This window comes from Anoplophora glabripennis, unplaced genomic scaffold (assembly GCF_000390285.2).
Source record: "Anoplophora glabripennis isolate ALB-LARVAE unplaced genomic scaffold, Agla_2.0 scaffold18, whole genome shotgun sequence".
Classification (NCBI taxonomy): Eukaryota; Metazoa; Arthropoda; class Insecta; order Coleoptera; family Cerambycidae; genus Anoplophora; species Anoplophora glabripennis.
Genome location: NW_019416221.1, coordinates 1,709,883 through 1,723,277, shown reverse-complemented (window position 1 = coordinate 1,723,277; position 13,395 = coordinate 1,709,883). Strand labels below are relative to the sequence as shown.

General features: G+C 34.0%; 2 protein-coding genes across 2 annotated transcripts; one reads left to right on the top strand and one right to left on the bottom strand.

The window, feature by feature from the left end:
- Window positions 1-538: 538 nt before the first annotated feature.
- LOC108908208 (endoplasmic reticulum-Golgi intermediate compartment protein 2) lies at window positions 539-2,468 on the top strand. The gene is made up of 6 exons (XM_018712154.1): window positions 539-834; window positions 894-1,049; window positions 1,105-1,268; window positions 1,321-1,624; window positions 1,708-1,968; window positions 2,273-2,468. The coding sequence occupies exons 1-6, from the start codon at window positions 711-713 to the stop codon at window positions 2,407-2,409; spliced, it is 1,146 nt and encodes a 381-aa protein (XP_018567670.1). The 5' UTR covers window positions 539-710; the 3' UTR covers window positions 2,410-2,468.
- An 83-nt stretch (window positions 2,469-2,551) lies between these two features.
- On the bottom strand, window positions 2,552-6,600 carry LOC108908194 (limbic system-associated membrane protein-like). Its single transcript, XM_018712131.1, has 7 exons — window positions 6,420-6,600; window positions 4,097-4,318; window positions 3,893-4,014; window positions 3,670-3,811; window positions 3,310-3,582; window positions 2,777-3,109; window positions 2,552-2,727 (listed from the first exon to the last, which is right to left on the bottom strand). Exons 1-7 carry the CDS (start codon window positions 6,583-6,585, stop codon window positions 2,552-2,554), a joined length of 1,434 nt encoding a protein of 477 aa, XP_018567647.1. The 5' UTR covers window positions 6,586-6,600.
- Window positions 6,601-13,395: the final 6,795 nt, after the last annotated feature.

The window sequence follows — 13,395 nt, the reverse complement described above, 5'->3', positions numbered from 1 at the left end:
CATATTAAAAATCCTAAAAAATCACTGATTTCAGCAATTTTTTACATTAGGTCTGTTCCAACAAGAGTCAGGGATTGGTTCCGAACCGTTTGAAATGTTTGGCCAGCTAAGTTTTAAATGTGTCTTCAATGAATATATCGCAAGAATTAGTTGGATGCACATTTCTGACGGTTCGGAACCAATCCCTGACTCTTGTTGGAACAGACCTATTGAGGCCCGGCCTCACCTGTTTCAAATGACGAGCCCCCACTGCGACTGGTTTGATTTTTCTCGCTCGGTGATCTTACACACACCGAAACGTTACCTCGAATTAGTGGTTCCTCTCGTAGTCCTAAAATATGTCAGGATAAAGAGGGATAATCCCCCTCGATCCCAAATCATTGAGTCCAATTTCTAGCCATGGAATAATGGCGCGCGTCCTAAAATAAATGAGAATTTATTTACTAATAGTTCGTTCATATCAGAATATTTAAATAGAAGAAGACGAGAAGTAGTCGGAGTAGTGACAGAAGAGTCAGAAGATAGAAGTGACAGATGACAGACGTTAAGTCAATGTCTGGTAGACGTAAACAACAAAATGACAACAAATATAGTTTTATTATAGTTTGTAGTAGATATGAAAGAATAAATAGTCTCCAAGTTTTAAAAATCTTAATAGTGTAAAATAAAGTGTTTATTTTAATATTCAATATAACCAAATCACAACCAAAATGGAAACTGAGAAAGTGACAATGTTGAGATATAGAGGTTCGAAATTAAGTAAAGTTAAGAAACTAGACATTTTTCCGAAAGTTGACGAAACTTTTAAAGAAACTTCTTCAGTTGGTGGTACATGTATGTATCCACAAATGTATAACTATTCTGTTAAGCTATATTTGCTTTTTTTTTTTTAGTTTCAATAATAAGTTTTTTGATAATAATTGTTTTGGTATATTCAGAAGTTAACTACTACTTGAATAGCAAATTCATGTTTAAATTCTCACCTGATATACATTTTGATGAAAAACTCAAAATAAACGTTGACATCACTATCGCTATGCCTTGTCACAGTGAGTATGAAATTGCCATGTTTAACATTTGTTTTATATTGTTCGAACCTTTTAGATGTAGGTGCAGATATATTGGATTCCACAAACCAAAATGCCTTCAAATTTGGAAGTTTAGAGGAGGAAGACACTTGGTTTGAGTTAGCTCATAACCAACAGATCCATTTTGACAACAAAAGACATTTCAATTCGTATCTTAGGGAAGAATATCATGCAGTAAAAGTAAGAATACAATTATTACTAAATTAAAATAAAATATTTGAAACATTTACAGGATCTGTTATGGCGCAGCAGTTTTTCCACCCACTTTGGCGAACTGCCGCCCAGAAATCACAATCCAGATAGGCCGTATGATGCCTGTAGGATATTCGGATCGCTTATACTGAATAAAGTAGCCGGTAATTTCCACATCACCGCAGGAAAGAGTTTAAATTTGCCTAGAGGTCATGTCCATATAAGTGCTTTCATGACCGAAAGGGACTATAATTTTACTCACCGGATAAACAAATTTAGTTTTGGAGATCCGAGCCCCGGTATTGTACATCCCTTGGAAGGAGATGAAGTTATCAGTCGTGATGGTAAGCTACAAAAATAATTTTTTTAATATATATTACGCTTAATGTTTATTCCTCTATAATTTTACAGAATTCTTTATTTTTAGGTATGACTTTGTTTAACTATTTTATTGAAGTTGTCCCCACGAATATAAATACCTTTCTCACCGCCGTTAACACTTATCAGTATAGTGTAAAAGCACTCAGTCGGCCAATAAATCATGACAAGGGCAGTCATGGGATGCCAGGCCTGTTTTTTAAGTACGATGTGTCTGCTCTTCGAGTCACTGTTAGGCAGGAAAGGGACCATCTTGGCGTGTTCCTTGCTAGGCTGTGTTCTATTATAGGGGGAATTTACGTTTGTTCAGGTATTATTATTTTTATCTTAATTTTAAAATGCATGAATACACTTGTTACCTGATTAATCTTAGTTTTCTAAACAACCAAAATCAAAATCTTAATAAGAGGTAAAAAAATAGAAAAAAACGGTCTACTTGAAAAAAATATTCTAAAACCATTAGCACTAGAATCCCCCTTTCCTCCGTTCATGCTTTGATATTTTAAACCAAAAATTACACAGAAATTAAGTTGATTTAAGGTTAAGGGTTTTGCATACAGTGTATATCGTATAAACGCTTTGCGATTTGAATTTTTTTATTCAAATTTTTGTAGGTATATTAAATAGTATGGTGCAATTTATCCTAGATCTGATTATGTGCAATTGGGGAAATAAGGCTTTGGAAAAAGGGAATGTTCACTTAGCAAGTGAAAAACCTCCATTAAATAATGTACCTGTACCGGTGTCGTAGTGATTACTATTCACCGCTGCGCCACTATAAAACATCACAATAAAATAATTTTATCTTTTTTAACAGTTTTTAAATATGTCAAAGAAACCTTCACATTATCCTTTCTGATTTGAGATGTTCGTAGAGAAATTATTACATCAAATTACGTTAAATAGTTTATTGTAATATATGTATAATGTATCAATACATTCAATATTACAGTCTTGTATATTAACCCAGAAACGTTTAGGTTCGTTGCCTTTGAACTTAAATCCGAGACCGTTATAACACTCTCGGGAATGCTCACTTGGACAGTAGTCATCATTTCCTCTTCTAACTCTGAAACAAAAGCTTTTGTACAATTATTTTATTACAACAGTTTTCTTACCTGCTCCGGCTGTTGCGAATCTTAAAATCGGCGACGGTTTCGACCACCCGTACCGATTCCTAGACACGAGAAGGGCCTCGTAAACGGTTCTTTCTCGAAGCCCTCGGATGGTGTAAGATTTGGAGTAGACCGGGCCCGAACTGTGTTCGGTGGGAATAGTCAGTTTCGTCCAATTGGGCCGATTTATCCCACTCCTCGGTTTGTAGGGTCTGAACCACAAGCTGTACTCTATGATCGGAGTGTAGCTGTCGACCTCCCAAATCAAGGTGTACCAGTCTCTGGCGTGTATGTTTTTCTCGTCGGTTTTTTTGAACACCCCGGGATTTGGCACTCCTAAAAAATGGCGAATGATGAAATTTTTTATTCGATTTGAAAGCTGTTAAGCAAATTCAAACAAATTCAAAATTTTTTTCTAAAAAATCTTATCGAGTGAAGTTAAACAGTGTTTTTCGATACCAAAAATGTACGAGTGCGAGACATAACATTTTAAAAGCTGCAGAAATTTTTACTTCAGCTTCAAAACTGCATTTCACCTGAAAGTTGTATGTGTAGCTCTCCTTGTCCCAGTTCGTTAATAGCCCTGCAAGTGTATATCCCGAAATCGCTCCTTTGTACGTTTCTTATCAATAAAGTGTATTTATCTCCATCTACCAAGGAAATTACCCTGTTGTCTAGGGGAACCGGTACTTCCCCTTTTAGCCAGGTCACGGTAGCTTGCGGATCCGCAGATATTTTGCAGTCCATTTGAACCCTGAGCCCCGGAGCAGTGTGGATCCACGAACGCAGAGTTGTTAATTCGGGGGGATCTGAATAAAAATTAAATAACATTTTAGTTCCATAGATTCTGCTCCAACACAAAATAATTGAAACAAACGATCCTGGCTATTGCTTACATATTATACTGAGTTGGATCTGCGCTCTTGCTGGTTCACCGACTCCATTATTAGCGATGCATTCGTATATTCCTGCGAGATATCTGTCAGATGCTGCGAATTTTAACACTTCTCGGTGATCCAGCAACTTTAGCTCTTCACCCTAAACAAGAAAAAATATGTCTTGAGATTGTCCGTCAGTCATTTTAGATTTTAAATTCTATTTCATTCACAAAACGGTTACCTTACTTGCCCACGAGATTATGGGGTAAGGAACTCCGCTTCCTTTGCAAGACATTCGGACGTCCTCTCCAAGCTTGACTTGAAGGAACCCCGTAGACGGAAAGGGTTCGACTGATGGAGAATCTATAAAAAAAAATACTACTTTTAAATTGCACAATTTTTTAAGGGATGGGTGTAAAATACTATAATAGTTTGACTTTCTTACGTAACACCTCTATGGCGTGCCTTTGCTTGACGGTACCCCAAGGCTCGGGTCTTTCGATTTCGCACGTGTACTCCCCTGTGTCAACCGGTTCGACCGTGTTTATTTCCAGGGACCCGTTCGCCCATAAAGTATGCCTCTCAGGAAGTATCATTGTCTCATTTTCACTGTCCGCCAAAAGATAATCGTCTTTGTACCATCGAACCGCTTTGGCGTAAGCCCCATCTTGAAAATGTAAAAAGAAATGGTTGTGGATAAAGGTTGCATTACTTTATTTTGAATTTTAAGGCAATAATAATGTCCTGTAATGTGATTGTAGATCTACAGAAATGTTAAAGGGGGATTATATAAAAGCATTCTAAATTTTAATTTGAATGTAAATGTAATGGAATGACGTTCGACCCGATTAACCTAATGATAATTAAATAACAAGCCGGCAAATAAAAGAAGTCACAAAATTTATGACCTCAAGTTGAAAGAACTTAAGTACATTAAGGGTATTGTAGTTTAAGTTAAGGTGCTGAAGTCATCACATTTATCTTTTACTTTATTTTAAAAAAATTGAAACGTATACATAACTTTTTCTTTAAATTAAAAAAAAAATTCTGTCCTTAATTTATTTAGTCAAATTATGAAATAATTTTAATTTTAAATAAATATCACAAAGCAGACACTATATAAAGTTGGATTCTATTATTGAGTTTCCCTAAAAGTGGTAGCCCTCCCAGTACATAAATATTAGTGACAATAAAAATAAAGTATTATGGTATCCTAACCTAATTTTTAACTCAAATATGAAAAAATTCTTGATTCTATCTAGAAAATTCTGCTCTGTATAATCCATTTTTTCAATATTATTACAATTAATTAAAACGTTGCTAAGTTACAATAAGTTTAATCTTGTTAAATATAATATAAATATACAGTATGTTTGAAAAAAATACTACTAAAATACTAAAATAGACAATTCCTGTAGTTCAGAGGGCCTTTCGATTTGGCAAAAATAATAGCTATTAGCTGCTAATAGCAACTTAGAGTTACTCTGAACTGATATTAGTTGCTAATAATGCTAATAGGTACAATTTTTGCCAAAACGAAAGCCCCCCAGTAATCAGTTGCCGTTCTACAGTGTTTATATTCTGTGATAGAGATGGCTTTGATTGGTCCATTTCTATTGACCAATCAGAAGCAGGTGGTTTCTATTTTACCTACCTAACCTACCGCGCGTTTCTACCGGTGTAATGGCGATTTTGTTTAAATTACTTTAATTTGATTCTATTTTAAGAAAACTGGAAAAAACTGTTAGTTACATAGCGTTTATAAAATGCGCGTTTGTTAAAGTGCGAAGTGATAATTTATAATTGTAGAAGATAGTGATATATGCAGTGGCGGCGTCTTAAATATTTTCTCTCTCATGCTTCAAAATCTTCAAGATAATAGTAGGTTTATAGCCCTAAGTTAGCCCAGTCTTTGCCTTAGATGTTAAAACGTATAAATTTGTATGTGTAGTTTTATAAAAGTCCTAACTTAATCCTAATGAAGTCTTAAGATCTGACTCTAATCTGAAGGTTCCCATCTTTTTAACTATTAGGACTAACGCCGTTTTTTCACCTATTGCTAAATTTACCTACCAGTTAAATCTACATCTATCTCAAAAATCGCATCATATTTTTATTACCTTATAAACCAAACCAAAAATATTAGGGTTAAGACTAAGACTAGCATAAATTTAGGACTGAGGTTAAATCCTTTTATAAACTTACTATGAGTGATCCTAAACTAAAAATCCCAAAAAAGGTGGGTGCTTATTCTTCTTTTTTATACTTTTACGACGAGGTAGATATATCTATAGATTTATACCAATATAGTGATTATAGATTAAGTTTTTGTCATACATTATACCACACATTTTCTATATCTGTAAGTCGGACATATTTTTATATTTTAGTGTTTATATGACAAGTTAGGTACCTAAAATTTGCGGTCAACTTAGAAGGTTCCACATTTTCTACAACTGTTTAGATATGAAGTAAAATATGTAAAGAATTCTCGCGATCTAGATTTTTTTTTATGTTCGTGCCCACTATCAACTAAATCAAAATACCCGTCAAAGGTGACGCGACTAGCTTCTTCAGTAGGTACATGATAAAAAATAAAGGATCACGCGCTATTCCAGCTTGTCTTTTTATATAGTTGAAAAAAATAGATCCAACTAATAGGATAAAACTTTTCATAATAATTAATTAGTATTTAGCGAATTTTTGTTCTTTGCAACATTCATTTAAAACGGCCTTAAAAAAAGAACTAAAGGGAATTTTTCGCTCACCATTGGACAGGGTGTTGAGGTAGCAGGGCAACAGCACGGTGTTGTTCTCGGTGGCCTTCACGGTCGTAGGGTGGCTGACGAAGTCGTGGACTTCCACTCCCCGACAGGAACTAATCACAAATATTAACAGCGACCCGGTGTACGCGTAACTCCCTGTCCGGCACATACTTGTCGACGTCGTTTCGAGAGAGGGACTAGCTGGGAGTACCACTTGTGTGTGGTGATTACTATACGCCGGCTACTTCCCATTAAGTAGTGGACAATTACTTAAGGTGACTAGATTCCGAGATCTGGACCGAGTGACTAGAATTCGGTAAAACTACGAAATGAGTTTCAGAATTGGATAAACTTACAACTTGAATTCGGACGGCTAAAACAAAAAATAAAATGCTATTTGGAGAAAATATCGCTTTTCTATAATAATAATAACTTATCTAATTAGAAGCAAATGAATTTATATAAACTTTCTAAATTTAAAAACGAATTCGTAATCGGTATAAAATTCTGCATATCTTTGCTTATTTAACCATTTTTGTATCTCTTAAAATAAGAAAGATACCTGTATTGGACCATTAAAAAGTTGTAACCCTGTACATACAGGGTGGCCCCAAGGTAATGGGCCAAAATTCATGGGTAGATTCCCTCAGCAAAAATATTGCGATTTAGCCGAACTTACCTTAGTTCAAAAGTTGATAGTTAAAGAGATACAGGATGTTAAATGTAAAATATTATTTTAGTTTATTTCCATTTATTTCTTAATAAATGCAAATATCTACAAAACATTTTGGGGTTTGGGGTTCTTTGGATAGAGGAATTGAAATTTATTCACAGTTTGGTTATAGTTCATAGAGGGCGCCAGCTGCCGTAGATTGAAGGTGTTGGAAACGACCTAACTTTTTTGTACTTAACGGTGTCTCATCTTTGGTATCAAATTCTTATTTTCCAACTTTTTTTACACAAAAAGGTAGACTTCATGAAAGTAGCTGTATCGCACTGTTTCCGAGATATTTGGCTTTGAAACTTCCAATGCTAATAGTTGAAATAATTAAAATAATTTATAAATGTCAAAAACAAGGGTTTATTTAGAATTAAATATTGTAATGCACAGTAAAATAGTAAACATTAGTAAAAAGTATGCCTTTTTGACAATAATTGCTCAAAATGTCCACCTTTAACTTCAATACATTTATCAACACGTTTATTAAAAGATTGTCTTATTTTAAAGTATAAATCCTTAATGCGAAATGACTTTGCAGCATTTAAAACCTGCTACTAAAGTTCTTCTCGAGTGTTTATAGTTTCTCCATAAACAACTGATTTCATGTAACTCCAAAAACGAAAACCTCAACATTCTATCACATTTATGTATACGAGTATACAATTTAATTTGTAAGTTACTTAAGATGTAATTTTAATTAGATACGAATAATACTTAATAGAAATTAGCATACAAATGACAGCAATAAGACAAGTGAAAGACGTCAATTATTTGATTTTCGTCCAAATCCTACTTAATGAACTTTACGGCTAAATTAATAATACCTGTAGCCTGTAGGTACTTAATTGTAATTTAATGCAACAGCATTGGAAGTTTCAAAGCCAAATATCTCGAAAACGGTGCGATATAGCTACTTTAATAAAGTATACCTTTTTTTGTGCAAAAAAGTTGAAAAATAAGAATTTTTTACCAAAGATGAGATACTTTAAAGTACAAAAAAGTTATGTCGTTTTTAACACATTCAATCTACTGCAGCTAGCGCCCTCTATGAACTTTAACCAAAATGTGCACAGATTTCAATTCCTCTACTCAAAGAACTCCAATCCCCAAAATTTTGTGAGGATATTTGCATTTGTTAAGGAATAAATTAAAAAAACTGAAATAATATTTTACATTTAACACCCTGTATCTCTTTAACTATCAACTTTTGGACTAAGGTAAGGTCGGCTAAATCGCAATATTTTTACTTGGGGAATCTACCCATGAATTTTGGCCCTTTACCTCGGGACCACCCTGTATATATGAGCTAGATAAATTTTAATTAATTAATAAATATTAATTTAATTTTAATCATTCTACGTCAAGCATCTTTAGAGATATTTAAAAAAGCGTTATCTTTTCATTAACAGACTTTTTTTAAATATTTTGGCCACCCGAACTTTGAGTTTGTCCAGTTAAGACTGAAACACCCTGTATACTATTCTGATACGCAGACAAACAATAATAGAGTAATACAGAGTAATAGAGATAGTCAAACTTGGTACAACTTCTTGCAGAAATAACTGGGAAATCATTTTTGAATTTACCAATTAGATAGTCAAAAAGAAGCTATTGAAGAACCAAGAGGTTGACAGTATGTACCAGGTTCGATCGCTGACGCAGTAACTCGGTGTTGAAATATTTGAAAAACTTGTTCCCATATTTATTTAGCCATACCCTTATACAGGTCTGGTCGAACTAAACGTGGAGGTGGTAGAAATGTATACGCCCAGTTGAAAAATGCGAGCGCGGGCAAACGAAATACGAACACAGCTGCATTGGGCCACTGGGCAATAAATCTCAGCTGTTGACAACTGGTTGATAAATTGCCCAGCAGTGCAGTGCAGCAATGCGGAATTCGGTGTGATTCAGGTAATTTTAATTTATTATAGGCACCTTCCATTAATCATTGATATTACAATTGCGAGGGAGAAATAATATTATTATAACATGGCATTTTGGAGACCTTTTCGAACGGAACAAAACGAAATTTACCATCAATATAATAAAATTGTTTGAGGACATAAATAATTAAAATATGTTGTTGGCCAAATGAACATATAATAATATTTTAAGCTTCACTTAACCATAAACTATGTACCTAAAGTCAGACAACAACTAGGATATTTTTATTTGGTTCAACTTCAAACATCGGCCTCTTAGAGGGCCTAATCTGTCCTCTCACGGGCCTTTTCAAAGTGTTACGAGTACATTGTTGGTCATTCAATCATCCTGATGAGTTAATTCAATTATTTGCTCTGGCTGCCGTGCCGGGGTACCTCTATTTGCTCCTGATTTATGACTGTTAATATATTTTAATTGGCCGGTTGGAAAGTTTGAGTTTGGGATGCGTGTAGTAATTGTGAAAAATAGAAACAAGGGTAGATCATCTCAGTGGCAAAAATGAAACGAAATTTCTACCATTTAATAATAAAAGAGGCGAAAGCAGTGAACTGAGGCGAGATCTTGGTTAATTACAGCTTTGTGTGTGAAAAGACGGCTGTATTTTTAATTGTCACACTTACCCGTACAAATTTGAAGTAATTATTCAATTTGCTCCTCCCAAGCGAGTGCTTCTCTACAGAAATATAGCGTTACAGTCTCGAATTCCGTCCAATTTAGGTCTTGCTCAATTATCCCTATTAAAGTGGAAAAAAATCGACCTTTAATTAGTGTTACTCATCTTCAGAATTGCACTTCGCCAAGGCCTTTTATTGCTTAATAGAACAGAAATAGTTATTATTAATGAAGACGCGGATAGATATTCTTAGTTTGTCATTAAATTGTTGAATCAGAATCTGCATTTCCACTAATGACGAACACAATTGCTTTATTTTGTACCCTACAAGTTTTTCCAAAAGATATCATTTTTTTTAATACAGCGGCTACAGACTGTTTGGTTTTGCAGGCTTGTGACAATAATTTAACAGTTTCGGTTCGAATTTCTTCGTTTCGAGAGACATACCGTTTTCTTCTTCAAGAGAAACTTTAAGATTCTCTTTTATAAGGCTCGTCGATTGTAACTTTCTTTGGAAACCTTTTAAATTCTAATTTGTGTTAATTTATGAAAAGAAAAAATGGTATAACTCTAATTTAAAAGTATCTTAAGAAGGATACGACAAGACGACATTGCCGTATCCAATTACATATCTTCTCAATTGGGTTACAATAAGATATTGAATTAAACTTGTTATTTCATTGTGGTCGAGTTCTGAAAGGACCTTATTTGAGTTGACACAACATAAATAAATCTAGATTACCCGCATGACTTACTATTATAGGGTCGAGAAATAATATGCTGAAGAAAGTGAAGTTTTGTTAACAGTTGTAGAAAGCTCAGCACGTACATAATATATTCATATATTTCGTAAAAACAACCTGCTATAAATAGTAAGTAAAGATACTGGTTAAATTTAGACAAATGTTTTGTAAACTAACTATTATCAGAGAACAGATAAGTACTCTGCTATTATTATGTATGATGCTGATGCTTCATGTTATCGTTAATAAGGTTAAATGCCTTCAACACGTGTTACACGATTGGTGTATATGTGGTTGCATAACAGACTTCATTGATAAAATTGTATTAGACGCTATGATGTCGAGGTTCTTTCGCACTAGTCATAGAATTTTGAACACATATTAATTAATTTCTATTATAAAAAAGATATATATTTAAATTACACCATTATCTAGTAAGTAGTGGGAATAAACTGCATCTAATCTTCAAGATGCAATATACCGTACTTTTGAAAAATATCTTATCTGCTTTGATAAAGTTCAGGTCATGCACCTTTTTGTGTAAGCAAGTATTCTACTGCAGTCTGCGAGCTTTAACCGTATTTTTTATATTAAAAATTATAAAATTAAATAATGGTTTATACACCTATAAATCGGAACACACTGTATGTTATATCTCTCTGGCACAAATAAAAAAAATGTTGCGCGTTTAGGCCTTTTTTGCATTTTTCGGTCAAAATTTAGTATACACCCTGTGCGATACGTTATTGGGCAAAACGAATAAGTGCCACAGATCTTACAAAGGCCTGTAATGTTTTACATAAGCTTGCAAAAGTGTTAAATTATATGATTATAAATAAATCTTATGTATGTATTAAATGTGTTCGGCAGGCATCTTACTTACGTCTTGATTTTTGTTCATGGATTAATACAAGCAGTAGTAGGCTTGTCGAGAGTAATTAATTTCGAAAAAAAAGCAACCGTGCCTTCGTTTGGTTCGCTGCCTGTCAGTGAGACTCTATTAGATACTATTGGATAGCAGCTGACAATGAATTAGAGATAAGGGTTACCTGTGTCTATTTAATGCTAATTGATGGGCAATGATGACGTCCCAGGTCTTATTGAAATAAAATTTTTGTTTGATTTGCTTCATCTAGGATAAAATATTATTTATAACAGTTTCATTTATTTTACATTGGTATCATCTAAAGATAATTTTTTAAAGCTTCATTCGATACTTGGGAAATTAAATAACAGCAGAGTTAATGTCGCTTATCCAAAAAAAGTTATATCTGTACACCAAATCCTCTAAATGAAATAAAAAAAAGAATTAAATACTTTTTCTTTATTTATTGAAATAGGCATTATTGTATCAACTTAAAATAAAAGTTTATGCGGAATTTCGTCTCAATATCTTAAACAATGTAATTGTTAATAGTTGTTTCTACAAGTGGAGAAGCTATAAAAATGCGGGTTTTGATCTCATATACATTGTGTTCCACCTAAGAGGGATTCTTTTGTAACTCTACAACTATAAACTTTATAAAAAAATGGCTTTAATAAAAGTTGTCTGGAATCAAGTGGGCCATATTTTTAGCTTTGCAGGGTGTTCCATTTCGCGTGGGCGCTATATAACTTTGTTATTTTAAATGGAACACCCTGTATATTATTGCAAAAGTAGCCTCATCGGAGAATATGACCCGTTTAAAAAAATCATTATCTTTATTTAACATCTCAAGTGCCCACTGATAAAACTCCAGTATTCGCTGAAAGTCTACTTTTAGTAACTCTTGGTGTAATTGGATGCGATAAGGATGTGCTGTGCTGTGCTTTTGTAAAATCCTATATTAATCGACGTTGTACTAATACAATCGCAAGGCCTTCTTGACGCTGTTACATAGCTACTTTTTCGGACATTAGAAAAGAACCTGATTTTTCTGGAAATCTGTGATAAGTATGGACAACCTAATATCAGTCGAAAGGGCATTCAATTTTGCATTCACCCATGATAATTAATATGGGTCATTCCATTTGAAAAAACAGTTTTTCAACTTGTAAGATTATTTAATGTATGTCTCAGTATTTCCGAGTCTGAATAACGTACACGTTTTGCTCACAGATGACAAGATAGAGTAATTTGTGCCAAAACGAACTGTGAAAACAGCAGGTTTCTAACTTTTACGGTTTAGACGCTATCTAGCCTCATTTAGCGAGCTGAAATCGTGATTTTTTTCAAAAACAACTGATTATCTCGAAAACGGTAAGTTTTAAACACCATGTACATTTAATAAACCTAATATTAGCAATTCAAAATGCAGTAATATACCATTCCATTTCCATTTAAAATAACATGATTCCAGACAACTTGTATGAAAACCATTTTACAGTTACAGAGTTACAGAAGAATCCCTCTTAGATGGAACATCCTGTATATACAGATTATCTATGGAGTTCGTAAATGTGCATTTTATCGATCTTATTTTCGTACACTCGAAACAATCACTCGAGTAAAAATTACGGTGCAAAAATTGCATTCGAAAGTAACAGACTGTCTAATTAACAGTGATTTCTATGTGTCCCGCGTCCTGAAGTGGTTCCTAAGAACGGGCCCCGTGGAATTAGAATAATTTTTAGAATACCTTTCTGACACATCGGGTTGTGTTGTTAGACTTGTAATGAGGCTAGAACAATGGCCATGCGACTCTTCGTATTCCATTAGAACTGTTGAACGTGACTCAGTTCTATTCGAACCCGTACTGTTACCGTTAAATTTGCATAGAAAAGGACTATGATTTTCGCGTGAATCACCCCCCCTGGATTTGGGGATGCCAAAAATAAATTACCGTTTCAACGGGAGAATGAGGTCAGGCCGAACAATTAAAGTATCTGTGACTGTGACAGATGGAAGACTTCTTTTTTTATTCTGCCTATTTGGAAATGTTATCTATTACTTGGACACTCCATTGGAAGGAAAATTTG